General features: G+C 44.3%; 1 protein-coding gene across 2 annotated transcripts; it reads left to right on the top strand.

The window, feature by feature from the left end:
- Positions 1-328: 328 nt before the first annotated feature.
- On the top strand, positions 329-25,310 carry LOC119172458 (uncharacterized). 2 transcript variants are annotated; one of them, XM_037423569.2, is made up of 4 exons: positions 330-479; positions 984-1,060; positions 13,303-13,551; positions 21,978-25,310. In XM_037423569.2, the coding sequence occupies exons 2-4, from the start codon at positions 1,034-1,036 to the stop codon at positions 23,376-23,378; spliced, it is 1,677 nt and encodes a 558-aa protein (XP_037279466.2). In that variant the 5' UTR covers positions 330-479; positions 984-1,033; the 3' UTR covers positions 23,379-25,310. The 2 variants fall into 2 exon arrangements, with proteins under 2 accessions (XP_075749957.1, XP_037279466.2); XM_075893842.1 differs by lacking the exon at positions 984-1,060 and having other exon boundaries at positions 329-479.
- Positions 25,311-25,652: the final 342 nt, after the last annotated feature.

The raw sequence follows: 25,652 nt of genomic DNA on the forward strand, positions 1-25,652 counted from the left end.
CTCCTTTATAGCCTCTCGTGCGCCCGCCTATGACAAAAAGGCCAAGTAGAGGTGATCTGACCATTCGACTGCTTAACGGCGCCACCCTCGTACAATGACCACCTTATCTTCAAGGCTCTGTGAAACAAATTAGCGATGCGGTACGATTAAGGCTCCTTATATAGAACCGCTGGAACAAGACACACTGCGTCAGGATGGCAAAATGCACGCATTTAGAATTTTGTATTCCCCGCGCTGTTTACTGTTGTGATCGAACGCCGCGGGGCGCCGCCACAGATGCAACAACCGCCGCGCCAACAAGTGGTGGCTGAACGCGTTCGTATATATAAATAAAAGTGCAAAAAGTAGGAAGAGGTGCACATGAGCTGTAGCAGAGCAAAAGCTCTCGCGTATCGGCCTCGCCTTTGTGTGGATCGTATCGTACATGTGACACGAGAGGCATCGACATGCCACATTTCGCCTGCCGTGTCTTTGACATTGTGAGTGCTACCAAAATGCGCTGTTTGCATGCACGCGCAAGTGAAGTGCACTACTCCGTTGATAGTAACTGTCGGTTTCGAACTGTCAGTGGCTGCTCCCTGCGTAGCAGTACCACCCAGTACAGATGCAGTACAGTGTAAACTGCAGTATGCACGCCGGAGTAAAGTTCGTGAGGTAACGAGAGAACGCGCACAATACGCGCCAAGCACATATTGACACTATTTCATTGCAAATATCCAAAAAGTGGAGTACAAAAATGATAGCTTGCGGCGCACTGCTTGCAGCGTTTGTGGTGCCGTCGTGGGCCGGCCACTGGTAGGTGTTCTGTGGGCCGGCCATGTAATCGCGAAGTTGTTAAAACGCGTATTTGCGTTATCAACTTCTCCGTTGTGGCGTTGCTTTTCTATTCAAGTCGGTGACTTATTTGGGCCGGCGCCTTCATTAAAACCGTTCGTGTTCAGCCGAGATCTTTTTGTTTAATGGGCTTTGTGCTTTTATTTCAGCCATAGTGCGCCTCGACCACGTTTCAAGAAAATCTTTCGAGCAACTGCTTATGCTATTGAACATCATGCCGACCAAGGTGCGTGCGCCCAGTTATTGTACGTTGGACGGCGTTCCGCGTTGCTCTGTTCGTCTCACTAACGTGTTTTGTGAAAGCAAGTAGTTGTTCCCACAACACACGTGCAACAGAATCAGTTCCGTGTTGCCGGCGGCAAGCACTACTCAACTACCTGATCAAACACTGATTTCGGCCGTTACCTGCCTGCTTACCTACCTGCCTGCTTCGTTCAGCTTGCTAATTAAATTTGTGTAATGGGGAATTATTTTGGCTTTCGTACGTTCCGGTTGACTTTAGAATTGTAAAATGTAAGGTGGGAATGTCTTTAACGTCTTGTTCACTGTGAAAAATGCCTTTCTGGGCTATACAACATATAACGTGTTCCACCAAGTTTAACGAGCAGTTTGTTCATAAAATTACTGCGATAAATTTACGTGTTTTGATATGAAATCGAGCAGTTTAGAAATGAATCTGTGGCCAAATTCGTTGTACTGTGCCTTTCTTTTATAAAAAGCACCCGACTAGTGCCAGAGTAAGGTGACACAATAGAGGACACCCGCATATTTATATTTGGTAGAAAGAGTAGCTTACAAAAACAGCCTATGTAAAATTCTTTGCTGCATATGAAAAGACAGCAGTTTAGAATATTATAATATTATAAGAGCAATAAAGGCAAGTTTGGGACTTCAAATGTCTCACAGTTATTTACCAGCTGTGGAGGCTTTTATTAATATCTGCAGCTTGGGTTCAGAACTATGCCAGGCAGGTTTAACAAGTTCCCTTGGTATTTTAGTTGCTTAGGTATTTTAATTGCTTAGGCATGTCCCAAAATGCTGTCCTTCCCTTTTGTCTTGGGTTACCATTTTGAGCTAGACGCTCATGCCCGGAAGTTCTTATATACTGCTAAAAACACAATAAACAGTAATAATGAACAGGACATGACTTCCGAGCATGCATGTCTTATGATGTTTATTCTTTTTATATTTGCAGCCATTTTCACTGCACTCATGAATATTGATAACATCTGCTTTTGTAGTTCGATCGATTCATATATGTAGTGCTTGCACTGTGTAGAGCTTGTTGTTTTAAGGTGGCGTGTGATGTTTTATTATGGTGTAGCATGTTTTATATGTTCTTTTTATCACTTTATCTTAATGCTGTCAACTGGTCTGAACAGGTCAGAGATGACTGCCAAACCGGAGCCAAGTCCTCGCACCTTGTTTAGTTTATCTGTAGACTGCATTGCAATATGCTTAAAAAGTGGAACAAGACACACTGCTTTTAGATATTTCGATGAAAGCAAAAGCTTGCAAAGAGAAAACAGGGATAGTGCACAGGCTAGATATTGTGATGCATGTTGTGATGGCTGAGGATGAAGGTAATTTGTGAGCTAACTGTTTGTAACCAGACACAGCTATTCTAATCTATTTCTGGCACTCTCATGGCAAGCTTCATTTAGACGGAAGGCATTCTCGCAACGATTAGGAGAGTGCTATAGCACATTCTAGCACTTATTTATTCAACCGCCATCAATGTATTTTGATGAGAACTGACAAACAATTATGCCAAGGAAAGTATCATCATCACCCTTAACACACCCTCAGCAGGGCAAAGGCCTCTCCCATGATCCGCCAATCAACCCGGTCATGTGCTTTCTGTTGCCATGTCATACCCGCAAGCGTTTTAATCTCGTCGGCCAACCTAACTTTCTGCCTCCCCTTCTTGCGTTTGCCTTCTCTGGGAATCCAGTCAGTTACCCTTGATGACCAGGAGTTATCCTGCCTACGCGCTATGTGTCCGACCCATGTCCATTTCTTCTTCTTGATTTCAGCTATGATATCCTTAACCCCCGTTTGTTCCCTAATCCACTCTGCTCTCTTCTTGTCTCTTAAGGTTACACCTATCATTTTCTTTTCCATCGCTCACTGCGTCGTCCTCAATTTTAGCTGAAGCCTGAAGAGGAAAGTATAGCGGATATTATTAGCAGTAATTGTTATGTAAATGTGAAGAAAGTGGATGAAAAGATAACTTGCGATGGGCAGGGATCAAACCTGCGACCTTCGAATAATGTTCCACTTTATACGGCACGTATGCACATACATACCTCATAAAGTGGATGGGGGGATATCCACCTTGGTAGTTCAGTTGGTAGAACATCGTACGCATTATTCGAAGGTCCCAGGTTCGGTCCCTACCCACGACAAGTTATCCATTTTTTTCTTTCTTCATATTTATATACCAATTACTTCTAATATGCTATATACTTTTCTTGGCATAACTGTCAGTCAGTTCTCAATAATATTGTTTCTAACAAAGAAAGTGCACCCTTAAGTTTACCCTTCTTTCTTTCATTTATGTATTTTAGTTATTCACATGATTGCAGTCCTGTGGGATTTATTGTAAGGCTACAAATGTCAGATATTTTCAAATAACTCTCAGTGTAATGTCCTGTCTGATGCACTAATAAAAATGAATAATAACCAGGCTACTCACAAATGCAAATATTTTACAGCAGAACTATTAAGGTTCTCGTTATGCTTTGAGACTATCACCATGAATTGTCATGCGCTCTCTTTCATCCTCTTCCTCATCACCTGGTTCGCTCCCAAACATTTGTGCCAATTCGTCTGGTGTGGGATGCAATAACTCTCATGAGCAAGAGAACATGTACAGCAAGTGAGAAAAAGAGACAGAAATAAAGCAAAAAGATTGAAGTTGCAAGAACGAGCACAGAGAGAGATAAAGAAATAAAAAGATAGAACAATAGAGAAAGAAAAAAACAGACTAAACAAAATACAGCAATTGTGTATAGTATAGCAAGAGATAGTAAAGGGAAATTCAGGGTAAGGAAGAGGGCACTGCTTCCTCTCCGCCACTAGTGCATAGCTGCTGCAATTATTTTTTAAACTAACATTTCAATACTCCATACAGTTCACAGCACAATCAGCGATGATGAAACTAAAACATGACATAGAAGTATTTATTCCTTGCCACAGTGGCTATAAAGGAATGTGCGAGTGCGCAACATATGTATAAAAGAATACGTATAGAGGAATACGTGTGTGCCAAGCTTCTCTGGCAACCAGGCTTTTTGACTAAAATGCAATCATTCAGGCTCAAACTTCACTGAGATTTGGCATTCAGCAATGGGTGTTTTTCAGTGTTTTTTATTGAAGCTTGAACTGCATGTCCAGATCTTTTGGGATTGGCTCAAATATGCTTAACAACAAAGTTGCTTGACTTGAAAATAACCCCCATCTTATAGCATCATATGTAAGTAAAAAAGAACTGCTTCTTTTGCTCGACCATTGCTGCAATGCATATACATTTTTATTTTAGTCTGAAACCTGCACACAGATGCTAACCATATATTCAGACCAGCTTTTCACATGAGTTTTCTAACACATCACTATGTGAGCTCTGAGGGAGCTATCCAACCACAATACTCTATTCAAGCTTTCAATCTAGCATATTTCAAATAAACTGTGATGATGAAAACTTGGACACCGTTGCCCCTAATAACATTGTTTTATGTTAATGCTAGGAAAAAGTTTTTTTTTGTTTAAATGTTCAGTGTTTGATTTCATTTACCTTGGCTATTTGTCTATTTCATTAGGCGGCAAAGTATGTGACCAAATTTTTTCGAGTTAGAAAAGTAACCTCATAGTCTTTCTATTATTCCAAACTTTCACAAAATGTACCACTGCCATGCGGCAGCCGCCAAAATTGTCGTTTGGGGAATGCCCACGCAGCCAGCCCATGCCAGCATACAGTCTGCCTCACTTTGGCAGTTGGCTGGTGCTTTATTTTTAGTCGCTGGCAATTTTTACGATGGCTTTTCTGAATTCTGTAGTGAATTACCAAAGTTGGACGGGCACTGCAAGTCATAGTAGCGATTATTTGCTTTATTGTTACCTTGTTATGAGTTAGAGGTACAAAATTAAAAAAAAAACTGTCTGGGTCCAACTATGCGAGGTCAAAGGCGAGGTTTCTTGCTTTGCATGAGCAGTAATGACCCTGCAAGAGAGAGAAAGTTTGCACCCGCGGTATTTCAGTAGAAGCGTAAGCGTGTGCAGAGATCTCCTTCAGGTGGGGAGCGAAGGCTTATCGGAATGCCCTCCCCCCTCCTCTAATAAGTCAAAATATAGGGCTAGCATTGAGCCCCCCCCCCCCCCCCCAGGTGACTTGGAGAGGCAGCCGCCCGTGTGCACACCTATGAGTAAAAGTGATAAAGCACTTCTGATGCAGAGGGGATTACCCCATCAGATATGTTTTCCACCAAGATGTTTCTTTTGTAGACTGTTATGTTTTACTTTTGTTCTGCACTGCTCACAAATCTGCATTTGCCAATTGAGGGGTTTTTATAGCTGTGCATACGAGACTATTATTATGTGAGCTTGTGAATTAGTAAAGCAGTGTATTGGCAAATATTTTTCTTTGTATATTTTTTTATTTCTATGACGTATATAAAACTTGGATTTGAAGTTAATGCCTCTACAGTGATTAATCAGCTTCCTAGAGTGCTTGAAATTTTGTCACGTGCAGTGCTACTGCATAGATCATGCTTCAGCAGTCAAATATCCCTAAGTACCTTTTGTTTACAAGCGCATAAAAGCAGCGTAGTTTCTGCCACGATAATAGGATTTTAACAGCAATGTCATGACTGTAGGTATACGGTTGTTTGCTCTTTTAGACCATGCGAGCGGATGGCTGCACTCTTCAGAGCATCACTGCTTTCTTCGTAGCCGCGTGTCGAAGTGAAAAGACATAGAACGAGAAGCAGGAGTGTCAGGTTGCTGTGTACCTGTGTCACTTTTGCATCCGTGCAGTGCCTTGGATGCACTGACCCTCTGAAGAGCGCAGCCGTCATCTCACATCATCTTGCTAAAAGCAAACTACCATGTGCATATACTCCATGCTAAATGCATCAGCAACAAGCACTTCGTTCGCGCAGTGTTCGAGCCTGGTGAGCAAAAGGTGCTTCTGTGCTATCAGCACGTAAAAGGAAAATTACATTTTCATAAGTGCGGTCATACTCGCAAAGTCGTCGATACCCTAGCGAAAAAAGGCACACCCCCACTGGGAAAATAACTAAGCCAGTACTGTACGTGAACCGACCTTTATCATTTGGTCGCTCTTGAATTCGAACCACAGCTCGTGAGGGTATTTCCACAGTCGGGAAGTCTGCAGGCACAATACTTGAATTTTGTTCATTGAAGCTGTGTATTCCTTCACATCACAGCAAATGATCTGCCAAGTGTTCAAAACTTTTCCTTCAAAAATAAACCGTACATATGTTTTTAAACCCCAGTGCAAGGTAGATTACATTTCATAGTCAATGACCTTAGCAGAGACTTGAAAACGTGGTGGCTGCAGGCTGAAAGATTACACTGCTCAAAGTGACGGTCACGTTGTTCGTCAGCCTTGGCATGGTTATGGTGGCTAGAAGGAGAGGTGTCAGCATTATCCCGGCCGCACCTTGAGAGAAGCCGTGCTGGTATTTCATTTCGCCGCGGAGCGGCGCGCAAGTCGCCATTGTGATCGGTCGAGAGCGCTCGCCAGCCGCTAGCGCGGCATTTTCAGTTGCTTGCTCGTGTGCTCGCAACTTGCAACGTCTGCGCTTTGCCTACTTGGACTTGTTTGGGATTAATACGTGCCAATGTGACCATGCCACAGTGATGGGTAAACAGCAGACACTGCTTTGCACGTGGATGCAATGCGGGATATGTTTCGGCCCGTGAACAAGGGAAGAAAGCGTCTCTCTTCTTTGCTCGCGCCGACGATGAACGATGCAAGGCCTGGGAGCGTGCGATTCTTCCCGCTGACAAACCACTGGAAAATAAGTGCGTTGAGTGGGAAGCTCATTTCGACAAAAGATTCATCGTGCATAGCTACAACCATGTTATCAGCAGGTTCTTAGCAACTTGTTAAAAAAGCTGTATCTAAGGAGCGTGAGTTCCTGAGTGAATCAACGGCAGAAGGACTCCGCGTCACACTAACCAGCACCCTTTCCATCCGGCACTATGTCACGAAAACCTTGTGCTATAAATACTTGATGACATCTCGCCTCTGCCAAGACTCGCTTAAAATCTTTTTGGAATTCTTAAGCAAATATCTGGCTCAAATGATCACCCTTCGCCGACACAACTTTTCATCTCGCTGAATTGCCTCAGTTTTTATAGTTTCGCACATTCACCCTCCAGCGGAAACATACCTTCTCGAGTTCTGAGCAGCTTTCAAATGTCCTGGCATCCACAATAATTCAATAAAATTGCAGAATAAGCTGGATGAGCTGCTAGATTCGGGGCGCCTCAATGAGGTTTATGAAATTATTGTTGCTTGTGAAGCCCTTTCTGATGACACTGAATTCATTGGACGTAAAAGTGACTCCCTGATCACTTATTACGTCAGTGGCTATGTGGCCCGGAAGATGGTGAAAAAGACGAAGTGCAACGAATGTAGCAGATTGTTGCTTCACTCAGAATTCCAGCTTGCTTCCGGCAGAATCATGCCTTCTGTACCCGTCCGAGTCCTTAACACACCTGGTCAAAGCTATAGAAGATGCATTCACCTATTGCTACAGTTTCAACAGGTTCAAAAGTGACAGCATAACAGACCTTATCTCTTGCCTGTCTGTGAAGAGGTTAAATATGGTCGGCTGTGAACACCACAAACTGGAAGTGACAAATGAGATAATTAGATTCTTTAGACTGACCAGAATGCATTTTCTCGTTGCTGGAGAAAATGTGTCCAATCAAAAAAAAGGGAGAAAAAATGAAGTTCTTGAAGTTGAGACGAATGACCTAACTGTCATAGTGCTAACTCAGCGAACAAGGTTTTATTTTATGTTATTGTGCATTACTCACACTCTCTTGTTTCTTGTGATTTTACTATTGTCTCGTTCACATTGTTATAAATTTCCCATTAACAACTGTGATGTCACTGTCTGGCTGTGTTTGACATATGCAGAAATCAATTTTTTCGTGAACTGGTTTCTGACTGTATCCATGTTTGCCAATGAAATCTTAATGTCATGTGTGTATGTATGCCCGTTGTATCGTCATATATTTACTGTTCTCTTTAGTTGCCTTATTTTCTTGCTTTACCGGAATTTCATGTAAATTCAAGTTTTCTTCAACTTTAATTCATATGTTGTGTTTATTTTTCATGTTGCTCTTCGCTTTCGAGAAAATAAATGTCTTGCTTGTAAAATAAGGCCTTGATTGCGCACGTCATAAAAATAATGGTCGCCGATACCTTTACGTACATTGAGACTTCATGGAGAACACTGCGGCATCAAACTTGAAAAGTGCACGGACTTTGTTTTGGTGTCAACCTCGCGGCAAGTCACTTGATTCTCTATCATCTAATCTTCGTAGCTGATGTACTACGAAGTGATTTGACAACACTAGTTTTCAGTGCCAATACACGCTTTGAAGTGCGCCGCCAGAATTGTGACAGGTAGACTGCTATAATCCGCAGTGTAGCCTGAAATATTTGCAACAAAAAACGACTGATACGCGCGAGCGAGCACGAAGAGGGACATCTTGAAAGCGATCGCAGCGTCGCCGCATCCGGATGAATTCTCGCTCGCTTTCCGGCGCGCCGATGCTGACACCTCTCCTCCTAGCCAGCATAGCATGGTCCCCTAAACGACAGCCATATTGTATTTACATTAGCAGCCTCTGTAGGCTGTCAAAAATAGCAAATATAATTCCCGCTGATGCTTTACAAAAAAGCTATCAGGCACCAAGATGTTTGAAAATATCAACTGTGTTATGTGAAAAAAGCCTTTTACATATATATCCTGACATGTGGGAGTGACAATCATTATTTCATTAATAAAATTTAGGCATCTTAAGAAATTATCACCTGATTATTAAGTCATTGATGAGGAACTTGTAGACACACTTGGTATTAATAAGAACTAACAGATAATGATGCCAAGGAAAGTATAGGAGGTATTATTATAAGTAGTGATAATGTCAAAAAAGAAAAGTGGAAAAAAAGATTATTTGCCTCTGTCAAGTTATCTTTTCATCTGCTTTTCTTTCTTGATATTCTCATTACATTTCCTATAAGATTCCCCATACTTTCCTTAGCATCATTTTATGTTCATCATCATCAGCATGACTACGTTCACTGCAGGACAAAGGCCTTTCCCATGTTACGCCAGTCAACTCGGTCCGGTGCTTGCTGATGCCAAGTCATACCCTCAAATTTCTTAATCTCATCTGCTCACCTGACCTTCTCCCCCTAACCGGCTTGCCTTCTCTGGAAATACAGTTAGTTACCCTTAATGACCAGCGGTTATCCTGTCTACGCGCTACATGCCTGACCCATGTCTATTTTCTCTTCTTGATTTGAACTATGATGTCCTTAACCCCTGTTTGTTCCCTAATCCGCTTTGCCCTCTTCTTGTCTCTTAAGGTTACACCTACCATTTTTCTTTCCATTGATCGCTGCGTAGTCCTCAATTTAGGTTGAACCCTCTTTGTAAGTCTCCAGGTTTCTGCTCCATAGCTAAGTACTGGCAAGATGCAGCTGTTATATACCTTCCTCTTGAGGGATAGTGGCGATCGACCTGTCATGATTTGAGAGTGTTTACGAAATGTGCTCCACCCCATTCTTGTTTTTCTAGTTACTTGAGTCTCGTGGTTCGGCTCCGCGGTTATTACCTGTCCTAAGTAGACATCGGCTTTTACAACTTCAAGTGCATTATTACCTATCTCGAAGCGCTGTTCTTTTCCGAGGTTGTGGCACATTATTTTCGTTTTTTGCAGATTAATTTTAAGACCTACTTTTGTGCTCTTCTTGTCTAACTCCGTAATCATGAGTTGCAATTCGTCGCCTGAGTTACTGAGCAATGCCATGTCATCGGTGAAGCGCAGGTTACTAAGGTTTTTAATAATACTGTCTCTGACAGAGAAGAACGAGCCCTTAACGACTGAAAATAGCGCTAAGAAACGGGGACACAAGAAGAGGACACACGGCACAGGCGCTAACTTCCAACATAATGTTTATTACCACCGCACGCTCGCCTGTATCACCAAAAAAATATATCACATGACATCAATGATGCGCACATAAAATTAAAGTCTTAGAAAATACAATTCTTTATCACTAAGCGTAAAAGAGGGAGTGCTGACGCACTTAGACCCCAGTGAAGCGATAGCCTCAGCCTCAATAATCTCTCTAGTAAGCTTATCAAACATTCTCTTGATAACTGTGCATGCATTGAATATCGGCGCGCAGCCGCAGGATTTACAATGTATGGCCAACCAACTCCCCTGGCCGTTTTTCACATTATTACAATGTTCTCTTAATCGATCATTAAGGCAACGGCCCGTCTGTCCAATATACTCTTTACCACAAGAAAGCGGGATACGATAAACAACGCATATGATGCAGGGAACATAAACAGTTCGATGCTTCTTACTACACTCTTTGGGTTTTCTGTCACGGTCATGAAGGCCACAAAGGCTGACCAACTTCTTGGGAGCCGAAAAGACAACCCTAACTTCAGAGCGCTTAGCTAATTTCTTTAGGTTGTGCGATATCTTGTGAAAATATGGTATGACGACTAGGTGCTTCGGTTTCTTGGCATCACGACTCGCTGTACATCCTGGGTTGCGAAGCGTACGAAGCAAGCCTTCTGCAACTGAAGTTTGGACATGCATAGGATAACCTGCTTTCAACAACCGGTCTGACTGATTATGAAAACTATTGACGATTTCGTGCTCACAAGATTTGCTTAAAGCATGACGAAAACAATGACTGATGATGCCTCTTTTCACTAGTTTAGAGTGAGCTGAATGGTACGGAAGGACCGGTTTGTTCGTACGTGGTTGGTACACCGGAACTTCTAGCCATGGTACGACAAGTTTCGCGCCATGTGCCCGAACAAGAGCAACCACACTCCGTCTCAGAAGGCGTCGACACCGTTTCGCGCTACAGACCAGCTGGATCCAAAATTCCTCTCAGGAGAGTTGAGGCTTTTCTCAAGGAGCACTCTCTCACCGTCCTTCCCGCTGATAAGGAAGGAGGCTTCGCCATACTGACTCTGGGACTGTTTGGTTCTAAGGCTCACACTGCAGTAAGCTCTGTTTTCTCCTCTCGCGAGGACGTCCGCATTGAAAAAGTTAAATCGAAAGCAAAAAAGCTATGCAAAGACCTTAACCTCTCTCGTGTTGTCGGTGGCATCACAAGTAGTAAGCATGACTTTTTAAAAGTGTTTTTTAATGCAAAGACTCACAAGAGCAATATGCCTTTTAGAGTAATTGTTTCAGAATGTGATACTTGGCAAAAATCGATTGCTACTTTTTTGCAAGAACAGTTGAACCGGCTTGACGTTGATGATCCTTTCATTGTAAAAAGTTCTGATCAAGTCATAGGTTATGTGAAAACTTGTGTTGATGAGCATGTTTATGGTTTTTCAGTCGACGTGACTGATTTGTATTATTCTATTCCCCATGATCAGTTGCTTCCTGCGGTTGAAGAGTGCATAGATGTGTTTGGCTCTGTTAGATTTCAAACCGAGTGTGGTGTTCCTGTAAGTCGGTTTTTAGAACTTTTATCATTTTACCTCAAGACAACCTACATTTCACGGGATGACAAACCTTTTATTCAAAATGACGGAATCTGTATCGGGTCTTGCATTGCGCCCATTTTAAGCGACATATTTTTAAGTAGAATTGACAGATCGATTTACCTACATCTTGATAATTTGAAGATAAAAAAAGTGTTCCGGTATGTCGATGACTATCTTGTTTTATTAACTAACGACACGGTAGCGGACGAGGCAGGTTTGGCAAAAATAATTTCACATTTTTTTTAGTGTTTTAAACCCTTGACTCTCACACACGAACTGCCTGAGAGCAATGCCATAAAATTCCTCGATGTCCTCTTCACCTTTCATCCTAACCGCATATGTTGGGCGTACCAACCACGTACGAACAAACCGGTCCTTCCGTACCAATCAGCTCACTCTAAACTAGTGAAAAGAGGCATCATCAGTCATTGTTTTCGTCATGCTTTAAGCAAATCTTGTGAGCACGAAATCGCCAATAGTTTTCATAATCAGTCAGACCGGTTGTTGAAAGCAGGTTATCCTATGCATGTCCAAACTTCAGTTGCAGAAGGCTTGCTTCGTACGCTTCGCAACCCAGGATGTACAGCGAGTCGTGATGCCGAGAAACCGAAGCACCTAGTCGTCATACCATATTTTCACAAGATATCGCACAACCTAAAGAAATTAGCTAAGCGCTCTGAAGTTAGGGTTGTCTTTTCGGCTCCCAAAAAGTTGGTCAGCCTTTGTGGCCTTCATGACCGTGACAGAAAACCCAAAGAGTGTAGTAAGAAGCATCGAACTGTTTATGTTCCCTGCATCATATGCGTTGTTTATCGTATCCCGCTTTCTTGTGGTAAAGAGTATATTGGACAGACGGGCCGTTGCCTTAATGATCGATTAAGAGAACATTGTAATAATGTGAAAAACGGCCAGGGGAGTTGGTTGGCCATACATTGTAAATCCTGCGGCTGCGCGCCGATATTCAATGCATGCACAGTTATCAAGAGAATGTTTGATAAGCTTACTAGAGAGATTATTGAGGCTGAGGCTATCGCTTCACTGGGGTCTAAGTGCGTCAGCACTCCCTCTCTTACGCTTAGTGATAAGGAATTGTATTTTCTAAGACTTTAATTTTATGTGCGCATCATTGATGTCATGTGATATATTTTTTTGGTGATATAGGCGAGCGTGCGGTGGTAATAAACATTATGTTGGAAGTTAGCGCCTGTGCCGTGTGTCCTCTTCTTGTGTCCCCGTTTCTTAGCGCTATTTTCAGTCATCACAATGCACCAACAAGCCCAAATTTCGACAGTGTTGAGCCCTTAAATTTACACTTCTTTCTTTCTAGGAACATTTAAGAGGCTCCTAAATGTGCCATTCTCTGTACCATGTGCACCATATTGCATGTTGTTTGACTGGAGAATTGACATGTGGCTCCTATAATGTTTGCTCATTTTCATGACCTCAAGCACTTCTGCGGCTGAAATAAAGTAGTAGAATTATTCCCATACTGAGACATATTGTGGTTTTGGCACGTTAAACCTCAGCAGTTATTATTAATTTCACTAGTCCTTCTCCATTTGTCATGTTTTTCAGCCAGCCTACAAGTCTATACTAACTCGCACCATTTTTAATCCTCTTGAATGGACAAATTTGTTTATTGTTGATTTGTAGCCATTTTTGTCTATTTCAGGGTGACCATTCATTTAATGGGGATGAGTACGAAAGTAAATCCAATGCTGTCAAGTCTGGACAGGCACCCATTTCTCTGGGCCACGAACAATGCCAGAAAGTCCCAGTCCCACCACTGTCGTGTCCCATCTGTAACAAAGCTTTTGGTCGAAAGTACCACCTGGCGAGGCACCTGCGAAATGCAGTTTGCTCTACAGAACACAAGCTTTCCTTGCCCTGTCCCACATGCGGCAAACTGTTTTCCTCAAAGGTGAGTATTTTTTTTTGCGTAGCTATAAATATTTACCTATGAGCTGTCTTTGCTGCAATTATCGTAAAACTCTGACCAGTTGTTGCCCCCCCCCCCCCCCCCCTCCAAGCTAGTCAAAATTGCTGTCAATGTGAAGTTGGGTCGCTATTCTGTAATGCCACCGAAATTCATTATGATGATAAAGCTTTTTTGCCAGAAAAAGAAATATTGAGTGCTCATGGACTTCCTGGGGAACCCTCCAACTTTCGTTCGTGGTGCAGTGCATTGCAATGCCAATTAGACGCCTGCCAACAGCAGCTCACAAAGACAATAAATGCAGCGGTAACACAATCAGACTGCAGGAAGCATGGCATAGAAGCAACTGCCTTGGTGAGCCCACACTGACAGAGCTCAGAATTTTATTGTAGTGTGTTCAAGAAGGCTGCCATAGTCTTAGAGTTCCCTTAGAGCGATTCTTATCCCATCCTTGTGGTGGTGCCAAAAATGGATGCCTGCAAATAGTTCCTGTGCACTTCCCAAAATGTGTGCATGTGTTCGCAGTCCTTCAAATTAAAGAGTATACTCCTGACGCCCGTGAACTCTGAAATTATTATTTGCTCATGAGAACCCTCAAATTCTTTCAGCAGTAACTTGGGAAAGGGGACTTTCTTTCTTTCTTTATTTATTTATTTCCAATGCAAAAATTCTTATACAACGGCAGGGGCCAAGAAAAAAAGATTATCCTCGAAAGATTATCTGAGCAGCTTTCCGTGGTGGATCAGCTGCAATTTCCAAATCTTGGAAACAGTGAAACAATCAAACCTGAAACAATCAGACCTGAAGCAATCACATGTGGACAAGATCGCAAAATAGTTTTATTTATTGTTCATTCACTATTTGAGATGTATTCATGTTAACAAGATGAAGCTTGCAAACATGGACACTAGAGAGAAGTCAGGACACCACAAAGAGCTTTGACAAGTAGCTAATCTCTTCAACACTTCACTTTACGGCTCCCTTTGACACTGCTCCCTTTGACACAATATGATGAGGCTTGCAAATATGGACACTAGAGAGGTCAGGACACCACAAAGAGCTTTGACAAGTCGCTAATCTCGTCAACACTTCACTTTACGGCTCCCTTTGACACTGCTTCTATGCTTCATTACACTATAGATTCACATTGTTTTCAAGGTTTTTAGGGGCCATGACACCTACTTTTCGCTAGTAATCTGTGTTATGTGGGTTAATCCTTGGGGGCTGAGAAACGAGCTGATGAAATTTCAGCACATTTGGTACAGCTATAATTTATAATGAATATTTTCAAAAACATGCCCGAGAGTCTGACAACACTGGCACACTCGCGAGCCGTAATGTAACAAGCTAGTTGCTTTGCAAACATCTGTAATCCGGCGAACGATTTTGTTAGGTCCTTGCTTGTGCATGCAGTAGAGCTGTTTCAGCTTTCTTCAGTTTGGCTTTGAAAATTGAACGATCTACGACAGTTCAAACTTAGGGTAGAAGACGACAGCTCCACTGCAAGAGCCACATGACGTTACACATGCCACGGCAATATGGCGTTCGCTAGCAGTGAGTGGCGTTTATGGTCGGCGAATTCCAGGGCTCGTTTCGCTGTGAAATCTTCTTCTGTAGTCCATTAACTGTATATGTACTGGCACAATAGATCTTTTACTTCAATTTTTTTGCTGAAAAGCATAATTTGGTGGGTGACCTTGTCAGGGCCCTTCTGAAGGAAACTTGTTATTGTGGAGCGCAAATAAGATTCTTGCTTTAGATTTTCACACAAGCCTCCTTTTTATGTTTCATGTTGCCGGCACATTGCACAATCTATGCCAGAATTTCTGAGAACATTCTAGTCTTCGGACCATCTCTTCGGCTTGAGCGCGCAACCATGAACAACTGAGTTTCTTCTGAAACAAGCTCGGTCATCAGCAGTAGTGCTTGAATGTTTGACGCCGCGTGTATAAATTTCAACGCATGTTCCCGCGGATCGTACTGTTACGAGGCAGAGGGCATGGCTCCGTCGTCATAGACGAATTGATGAAGAAGAAGCGGATTCGGCGCGCGATATGCTAGCAGCCCTGGGGTGTCACACCTGCCTGTAAATATTGCAAATACACTCGTTTCTCTCTTTCGTGTGTTTGTAATCCCCGTAACAAATTGGTGGACCTGCTGGGTTACGAAGCGCCATACAACGGAGCTCCGCAGTGGTTGTCAAATCGGAGTTTCCGTGATGGAACACAGGACTGATCCCACGGCCACCACTCCATCGGCCTCGGCGACGCCTGCACCATCCACGGCAATGCCTCCACCGGCCCTGGTCCCACCCACGTACGTGCTGACACATCCGAAGCATCCAGGAACGTTCTGCGGTACGGACCAAGTTGATGTTGACAACTGGATAGCTGACTACGAATGTACCGGTGCGCTCAACCGTTATGACCCGACTCTCATGCTGCCCAACGTGCTGTTTTACCTGAAAGGCATGGCCAAAGTCTGGTATGAGAACCATGAGTAAGAGATGGGATGTCGGGACACATTCAAGGAGAAGCTTCGCGACTTATTTGGAAGCCCATCGGTCAAAAGGTGGCTACAAAGAGTTGTCTATACGTGCTCAGACGTCCACAGAGCCGTATATGTCGTATAAACAGGACGTGCTGGCTCTATGTTGTAAAGTCGACAACGACATGTCGGAGTCTGATACGGTTGGCCACCTCCTCAAGGGGATAGCGGACGATGCCTTTAACCTGCTAATGTGCCGGAACTACGCGACCGTCGAGGAAATTATTCAGGAATGCCGGCGTTTTAAACTGGCCAAAAGCAGGTGTATTCCAAGATCATTCACTCGACTGCCGAACATCGCTGCAACGTCCTCCTGCGAAGATAGGCTGACCTCTCGTCGGCAGTCTTCACCGGTGTCTGAAATTACGCAAATCGTCCGGCGGGAAATCGAAGCAATTACACCTGCTCTTCCCACCAACAGCCACGTCGATTCGCAACTACCTCAGGTTTGCTCGGTACAGTTCATTGCGCGGGAAGAACTCAGCAATTTGGGTTTCAATATCTGCGCCGTTGCTCAGTCTCGACCAATTGGCTTCCGTTCGAGGTCGCCACCTCGCCCCAGGTCACCGCCCCAGGAACGGTTTTATCCACTCTCTCACAATCCGGCCGAATGGCGAACTGCGGATGATCGGTCGATCTGCTTTAACTGCTGCCGCATAGGGCACGTCGCACGGTTTTGCCACAATCATTGGTCTTCGTCCCGAATACAGTATAACACTGCTGGCCGCGCCGACAGCTACTGCCTTTTCCAACCTCCTGCGCCGATCCCCGACAGCTACTGCCGCCTTCCACCCTTCGATTTCTTTGCCTTCGATGCCCCTTATACGCAGCACAGCCGCTCACCGTCGCCACGACGTCATCAGTCTCGTTCGCCGCCTGATGTCGCCCGTCATCCCCTTCTTATATATGACGACGCCTGACCTCCCTGCTCTATTCTCATCGGGGAAACTAAGCGGTGCAGCTCTTAAAGGGGAAGCTGCATCCTCGATACCGACCTCAAATCCTCTCCTTGTACTGCCGACACGACGAAATTTCATCGACGTCGACGTTGACGGCCTGACTGTTTCTGCACTTATTGACACCGGGGCGCATATTTCTGTGACGAGTGCCCGACTTCATCGCCACCTGAAGAAAGTTCTCACACCGGCTGCTCCTGGCACTATTCGTGTCGCCAACGGAAGAAGTCTTGCCATCACAGGAATGTGCACAGCATGCACCACAATCGCCGATCACCCCACATCTGTTCTCTTTGCAGTTATTGAGCAGTGCCCCAATGACCTGATTCTTGGATTGGATTTCTTGTCCACTAATGCCGCTCTCATCGACTGTGCAACCGGCGTTCTCCAACTTGAACTGCCTTGACTTGGGGATGTGCCGTCCTCACCGTCACACTGCTTGTGCGCTGTTGATTATGTTCGGCTGTCACCACAAGCCACCACGTTTCTGGCCTTAACGATATCACCTGCTCTTGCTGACAGTGACTACATAGTGTCTCCATTACTGGATGTGTTCTTGGGGCGAAGTGTTGTTGTGCCGCATACCATCGTGACTCGTGGACAACTACATTTAGCTTTCGCTCCTCAATTTTAGTAGTTCGACCCAAGTTCTCCCGCAAGCCATTTCGTTAGGCCATGTTTCCCCACTTGATGCATGTAACATCATGGCATTAGACCCTGAAGACTGCTCGTCCCCTATTGCAGCCAGCCGAGCAAACGCACCTACCGACGAAATCAAGATGATGATTGCCCCTGATCTGCTGCCCTGTTCGGCTGCGCAACTCGACCACGTTCTGACCACCTACAGAGATATTTTCGACATCGATGACCGCCATTTGGGTCAAACGTTCGTTGTGCGTCATCAAATACATACCGGCGATGCTAGTCCTGTTAGACGGCGACCATCTCGTGTTTCCCAGTCCAAACGCCAGGTCATTTAGCGTGAAGTCGAGAGGATGCTCTCCAAAGGACTGATAGGCCTCTTCAAGTCTATAGGCGTCGCCTGTTGTTTTAGTCAAAAGGAAGGATGGCAGTTCGAGATTTTTCATTGACTACCGTGCCTTGAACAAGATAACCCGCAAACACCTATATCCGCTGCCACGAATCGACGCCGCCCTTGACTGCCTTCATGACGTGCCGTACTTCTCATCTATAAAGCTGCATTCGAGCTATTGGGGAATTTCTGTCGACAACTTAGACCGCAAGAAAACTGCCTTTGTCACACCTTACGGCCTTTGTCAGTTCAAGGTTATGCCTTTTGGGCTGTGCAACGCTCCGGCAACGTTCGAACGCATGATGGACTCTCTTCTCCGTGGTTTTAAATGGTCCATATGCCTTTGCTACCTAGACGATGTGATTGTTTTTTCCCCAACATTTGAAAGCCACTTAACTCGTTTGTTGACCATTGTAGGCATTTTTCGTCGAGGGGGACTCCAGCTGAATTCGAAAAAGTGAAATTTTGGCCGACATTAAATTACGGTCCTTGTTCATCATGTAAGTGCTGCTGGCATCCAACTGGACCCTGAAAAGGTTAGCGCTGTCAAGAACGTTCCTCTGCCTTCTACTATCAAAGATGTTCGTTGTTTTGTGGGTTCTTGCTTGTACTTCAGTTGTTTGATACGCAATTTCGCTACAATTGCACGACCACTAACTGATCTTCTCAAAAAGAATGCGCTCTTTTCGTGGGGCCAAGACCAAGCAGCTGCGTTTTTCACGCTGATCGACCTGCACACATCTCACCAATATTGGCTCACTTCGACCCGCCTGCGATGACTGAAGTTCGCACAGATGCCAGTGCTCACGGCGTCGGCGTCATCTTCGCTCAACACCAGGGAGGCCAAACGCGTGTTATTGCGTATACCAGCCGCCTTCTCTTCACATCTGAGCAAAACTATTCGATAACGAAGTGCGAGTGTCTTGCGTTGGTCTCGGCTGTAGTGAAATTCCGCCCCTATTTATGGCCGGGAGTTTTCAGTTATTACGGACCACCGCGCTCTGTGTTGTTGTCACTCAAGGACACAACTGGTCGCCTAGGTTGCTGGGCTCTATGTCTCCAGGAGTATAATTTCGACGTAATTTATAAGTCTGGCAGGTTACACCAAGATGCCGATTGCCTCTCGCGTTATTCAGTGGACCCTGCTAGCGTCGTTGTCCATGAGCGCGATTCTTGTGTGCTCACCATATCTGATTTGCTCAACATCAACATAGAGCAGCGCCGGGACGCAACCCTCAAGACGGTCATTGAGCGAGTATTTTCAGGACATTCCGACCCTTCACTCTGTCAATATGTCCTCCGCAACGAAATTTTGTATCGCCGCAACATGAAGCCTGATAGCCCGGCATTTTTGTTAGTTATTCCCTGACACCTGCGTGCCACCATTCTTCAACATCTGCATGACGCTTCGACGGCAGGACACATAGGTTTTTCACGCACCTATCACCGCGTGCGGCAACGATCCTTTGACCTGGCCTGTATAAATTTATGCGCCGCTATGTCGCTGCTTGCGAGCGCTGCTAACGTTGCAAACGTCCTGCTTTTCATACAGCTTGCCTGCTCCAACCTATCAACATTCCCCCAGAATCATTCTTCTGCGTCGGCCTCGGCTTGCTTGGACCTTTCCCAACGTCCGTGTCAGGCAACAAATGGATCGCTGTCGCGACCAGATACGCTATAACTCGTGCCATGCCAAGTAGCTGCGCTACAGCCGTCGCAGACTTTCTACTGAATGACGTCGTTCTGCGGCATGGGGCTCCGTGCCAGCTTTTGACGGATCGTGGCCGCTGCTTCCTCACAAAAGTTATTGACAAAATCCTCCGTAGCTGCTCTACCGAACATCGTCTTACTATTGCCTACCATCCCCAGACCAACCGTCTCGCAGAGTGCCTCAACTGAACTCTTATAGACATGTTGTCCATGTTCATCTCTGCTGATCACAGTCACTGGGACGCAACGCTCCCCTACGTTATGTTTGCATACAATTCGTCACGACATGACACCACCGGCTATTCTCCGTTCTTTCTTCTGTACGGCCGCAACCCTGCGTTGCCATTCGACACACTCCTTCCTTCTGATACTACCAAACCAAGGGTCTATGCTCAGGACGTTGCTTTTTGAGCCTGCGTCGCTCGCCAAATCGCGCACACTAGGCTCACTGCTTCTCAGGCCTCACAAAAGTTCTGCTACAATGACTGGCCCCGCGACGTTGACTATTCTGCTGACTCTCTCTTCCTACTTTGGACGCCGCATCAGCGTGAAGGCTTGTGCGAGAAGCTCCTTCCACGATACACTGGGCCCTACAAAGTTATTCACAAGGTCACCGACGTCGACTACACCACTGCCGTTGAACGACACTTATCTTCTGCCACACCACCTACTGATGTTGTTCATGTGTCGCGACTAAAACATTACTACACTGCTAGTCCTGATTGACTTAGCAGCGCCGTGACGGCGCTTCGTCCACCGGGGGTGATGTGTTGAGGCATTGGGCATGGCTCCGCTGTCGTAGATTAATCGATGAAGCAGAAGCGGATTCGGCGCGCGAGATGCTAGCAGCCCTGGGGTGTCGCACCTACCTGTAAATATTGCAAATACACTCGTTTCTCTCTTCCGTGTGTTTGTAATCTCCGTAACAATATTATCGATGGTCGACACTCTGTTCATAGATACCAGTGTGCAGCGCATATCGCTTGCTGTAGTTTGAGTTTCTATTTCCTAGCTACAAGTTTGGGCACATAGAGAGTTTCATTTCAGGCTTGCGGTTTCTATCTTTGTCAACGTCATGACCACTCAACAATATGTTCATATTCTCACCTTGCTTTATTACTTTCTGGGGCATGCAATTCTCCATTCCTGCTATGCCTCCTTTGGCAGCATATGCAAAAACATTGCTGTTTTTCTGGCAGAATGTGATAAGTGACTACAGTACACTTTGCAAAAGTGCAGTTCCAGGGGCAGCGCTTTGATACCAAAAGTGATTGCTAACATTTCTTATTTATTCATAGTACAAAGTTATACTTTTCCATAGAATTTCCACGAATTATTACTACCATTCTAAAATTATAGGCAATCGTATTTAATGCATCATTGTTTGGTATAAAGGTGTTTATATAGAACTTCAAAAATTACTAAAGTTTCTACAAGTGCTCAGGCAGAACTCGAAGGCCGAGTAGAAAGAATGACACCAGATCTTGGTGCCGGTTTTTTCCCCTCTGTTTACTTGTTTCCTTGCGCTCATGCAGTGTTTATTTTACTCAGCAAAAAGTGTTTGGGCAAGTTGGTTTATACTTGATGTGGTTTCAAACGAGCGCTACGAAACAGGGACGTGAACGGGCAATATGCGTCTGTGCTATGTTCCTCTTGTCTATGTCCCATTTGATATCCCTTGTTTGTTTCACATCTTCACAATACTTTTTCATGAATTTTTTCGCCTTTTCTTTCTTGCTTTTTGTTTGGCTTATATTGTGGCATTTTTTCACCAAAGCGTGCTCTTTCATTCTATTCAACAAGCTTTGAACAAAGATGAAATTCATTGGACTGATGCCAATGTATGTTTGTGAATTACTTCAAAAAGTAAAGCAGGGAAATTCACGAACGTCACCCCATCGATAATTATTACAGCAAGGCTAGGTATTTCGAATTTTTTTCCATCGTTAGTGCTGTGAAGCTATACGCAGTGTTCTAAGGATGTTTCAATGTAGTAAAGTGCTACGCTTGATGCTGCTCTGAACCCTTGAAAAAGCTTTGATGGTGGTACTGGATGTCCCTGCATACCCTTAGAATTTTTCTCTAACTTGTATGAGCCATGATTTTTAAAGAGAGTGGCACATTCACTGTCTGCGAGTGGCACTGACATGTGGGAAATCTTTCAGGCAAAGCTTGACTACCACGTCACCACGCATGAAGTGGCGGCCAATAATTGCAAACAGTCTCCCCTCAAGCGGTTCGAGTGCCACCAGTGCGGCCGCCTGCTCTGGTCACAGTCTCAGTTGAAGATTCATCAGCGAACCCACACCGGAGAACGACCGTTCGCCTGCCCCGAGTGTTCCAAGACTTTTGTTTCCTTGGGCGCCTTAAACAAGCACAAGCTTTCTCACTCTAAGGAAAAGCCTTTCGTCTGCCCCCACTGCCCTGCCCGGTTTTCCTTGAAGGGCACGCTCAACAGGCACATTCCCACACATACTGGCATACGCTCTCACAAGTGTCCTCACTGCTCCAAGGATTTCATCCAGGTTGTGGCACTCCAAGCCCATCTCGTCACTCATACAGGAAGCAATGGCTTCCCCTGTCGCGTGTGTGGACATATGTTCTCACGCAAGTCCCGCATGAAGGAGCATGTGCTGTGTGTTCACGAAGGCCAGCGTAACTTTAAATGCAATTTATGCAGCAAAAAGTTCTCGCGCAAGGATGATCTCGTTACCCACCAAGACCACAGGCACGGTCTTGGCCAGCATTTGGGAAGTCTCAACCCGGCATGGAGCAGCTTGATGCTCATGACAATGGCTTCGGACAGTCTCTCGCCTCCCAGAACTTATTCCGATGATGCGCTCGTAAATGAATCTGTGATAACTCGTCAATCCATGTTACATGCATCACGCGACTCTGGAGAGGCAGCTGCTCGCACAGAATCGGCGAAAAGACATGCACATAAATTTGCAAGTGCAACACGTGCTACATGCAATGCATATTCATTCCAACAAACTGACAGTAGTGACCGCATTCTGCAAAGTAAAAAATTGTGCATGAAGCCCTCAGGTGCGGCCGATACTTGCCTGGTTACCCTCCCCGGTGAAATTTCACAGAAAGGCATTAGTGAAAATCACCATGCTAAAGAACAATGCACAGACACCTGTGCCATGGAGTACCAAAACCTAGAAAAAAAATATCCGTCAACATCTTGTGTTTTTGAAACTTCTGAGCGAAGCGACTTTTGTCTTAAAAGGGATCCATCGTTGAATGGGTTGGAGGAGAACTGCGATAATCTGAAAAATCGTATAGAGGAGTTTCTCTGCTCCCTCATTGAAAAACCGATACTCAAGAGACTGGGTTGGCCTAATGCACATTTAAGCGACTTGTTGGAATCTGTAATTCGTCACTGTGGCTGCAGCCCATCTGAGTCTCGCTCAGACTCCCTAGCCGACAAGCTCAGAGAAAACTGTAAAATACTTTTCACTAAGGTGCTCGAAGATGATGTTGCTGGGAAGCTCCTTGACGATGATCAGAGTGTAGATGCTGTGCTTGATAAGGTTCTGGAGTTAGCTCGATTGGGCTAGCCTGCGTCGAATGGTGTGCATATAAATTGTAGGAAATGTTATGCGAGGTATTACTATTCGGTGGGCTTGATAACTCTTTGATTTTTGATGCCCACAGAAGTGATGCTGACTATGCTAATTTTAATATAGTGTAACTACAAAGGCCTGTGATTATTTTAAAATTTTTGGTTCAATAGTAATAAAGAAGCTGTACTGCAGATAGTGTTTGCAACAAACTTCTCTAGGAGGTGAGCTGCCTTCTTTTTTTTTTTTGGTACGATTTCCATGTTTTGTTGCATCTTTGTGACTTCTTGAAGTCAGAATCGTGATTCTTTAATTTTTGATGAGGAGTCACTCATGAAGTTATATGAATGGCAGTGATATGAGTGCCCAATGTAATTGGTGGGGATGGTACATTCAAAGCTTGACGGGATGTATTAGTAGCACTTTGAAAATGTTGTGAATTCAGGGTTCATTTCTTAGTTTTGCTTCAGGTTTACGATCCTGCTGAATTCTGTTTTATGTGTTTGTTGTTGGCATATTAGCATACACTTCCATTTTCTATGAATCGAGCTTCAGGCAAAATGGTATTGTGGAGTTCAATTATTACAGCATTCCTTTCACATTCCTTGTTTCACTTCTATTTCTGGGGAGAAAAAGAAATACTACTTTAAAGTCTGATGTTGGAGATGTTTGTTGGGTTGCTAAAGTGCACCTATCCTTTTGTCAAAGCTGACTGTGTAGCATTTGAATGCTGCAGCACATCTAGTGTACTTATAATTATTCTAATTGATACGGGCTTTTGTAACTTACTTTAGTGTGCTCATTGTGTACTCACCCAAGTCATTGATTCGATCTCCTCTTGGCGTATTGCTCAAAAAAATGTCCTGCGCTCTTGCCAAACACTCATTCCAAGTGCATCTCAAGAACTTCGTGTGTACAGTTACCATTCTGACTCAGGCTATTTACAAGTCTGATGTTCTGCTCATTTCGCTTTTTATTCTTTTCTTTGCTGTATAAACATATGTTACAGAGGACTCGTTCAGTTTGTAAGTGCTTCATTTAAATTTTTGGTAGTTATTCCTCCACGTGCAAGTTGATTCTAATGACTTGATAATCTTTTCACGGGCTGTTACGTTAATGTCATTGTTAGAACACATGCTCGAACAATAACCTACCTCTGCAAGATTCCTGCGTGTACTTAATTGGGGTGGTTTGCTGGACCAATTGGTGCTGAATTCTTGGAACAAAGATGCTCCGATTCAACGAAGACGGCAGAAGAATGATGCAAGACAGTGCGAACTGTAAACTGAGCTTTCACTCAGGGAATGAAGGTTTGCATGCTTGCCGAGTAACATGTGGTCCAAAAAAGCATACTTGGAAACTTGTTGACACCTGTCAATGGTGTGCTCTCAGGTAATCAGTTTCAATGGTATGCAGGGTAATGCATGCTCATACAATACACGTTTCGCCAGACTTGATCATGAACAAAGCTTATTCAAGCTCTTGTGCCACCCCGTCTCGTGGCGTCAGGGAAACCTGAGCTGAGCATTCAAGCTGTGTTTTTTTTTATCTTCTACATTGAATGAGTGCCCTTCTGTTCAAGATTGCTAGTGCTTCTAATTTTTGTTTTTTCACTCATTGATTTGACCGACTAAATTCTGTGTTACATTATGCACTAGCTAATAGCATCTCCTATGTCGCATGACTAACTGGCAGTCTGAAAATATAATAGTCTTCAAATGGGACCAAGCGCCCTTTGTGCATCAATAGTTCTGGTGCGTTTACACACTTGTAATGCTAGAAAAAGCTAAGGTAAACAGACAAGGTATGAGGAGTTGCGTTTTACTTGTTTCACCAATTGGGTGAAATGAATTTTTGTTGCTGAAAGATTTTGAGAGCAGTTGATGCAAAAATTTTGAAGAAAAAAAAAATGCCAGGCCTGCGCAGAAAGCGCAGCACAGTCACAGCAAAAGCTGGAAGAGTGGCCTCTCCGGGACGTTTCTAAACACTCTTTGGGTAACTGCTACAAGCGCACTTGCTGGGTACCAAATTTTTGTGTAGTAGGCTGGCATTCACTTTGCTATCCTTCGTCATTCTTCGGAAAAGTGTGGTATCGGCTACACATTTGCATGGAATTTTATGCAAACTTATTTATGCAGTGGTTGACGGCGACGAAGAATTATGCCTGAAGTGGGTGCGCCCCATAGTTTATAGGTAATCAAGAACAAGCTTTTGTAATTGGTTGGAGCATTGCACGACCCACTTTTTACACAATTCGCAATGTGTGACGCC

Source organism: Rhipicephalus microplus, chromosome 4 (genome assembly GCF_043290135.1).
Source record: "Rhipicephalus microplus isolate Deutch F79 chromosome 4, USDA_Rmic, whole genome shotgun sequence".
NCBI classification, from domain to species: domain Eukaryota; kingdom Metazoa; phylum Arthropoda; class Arachnida; order Ixodida; family Ixodidae; genus Rhipicephalus; species Rhipicephalus microplus.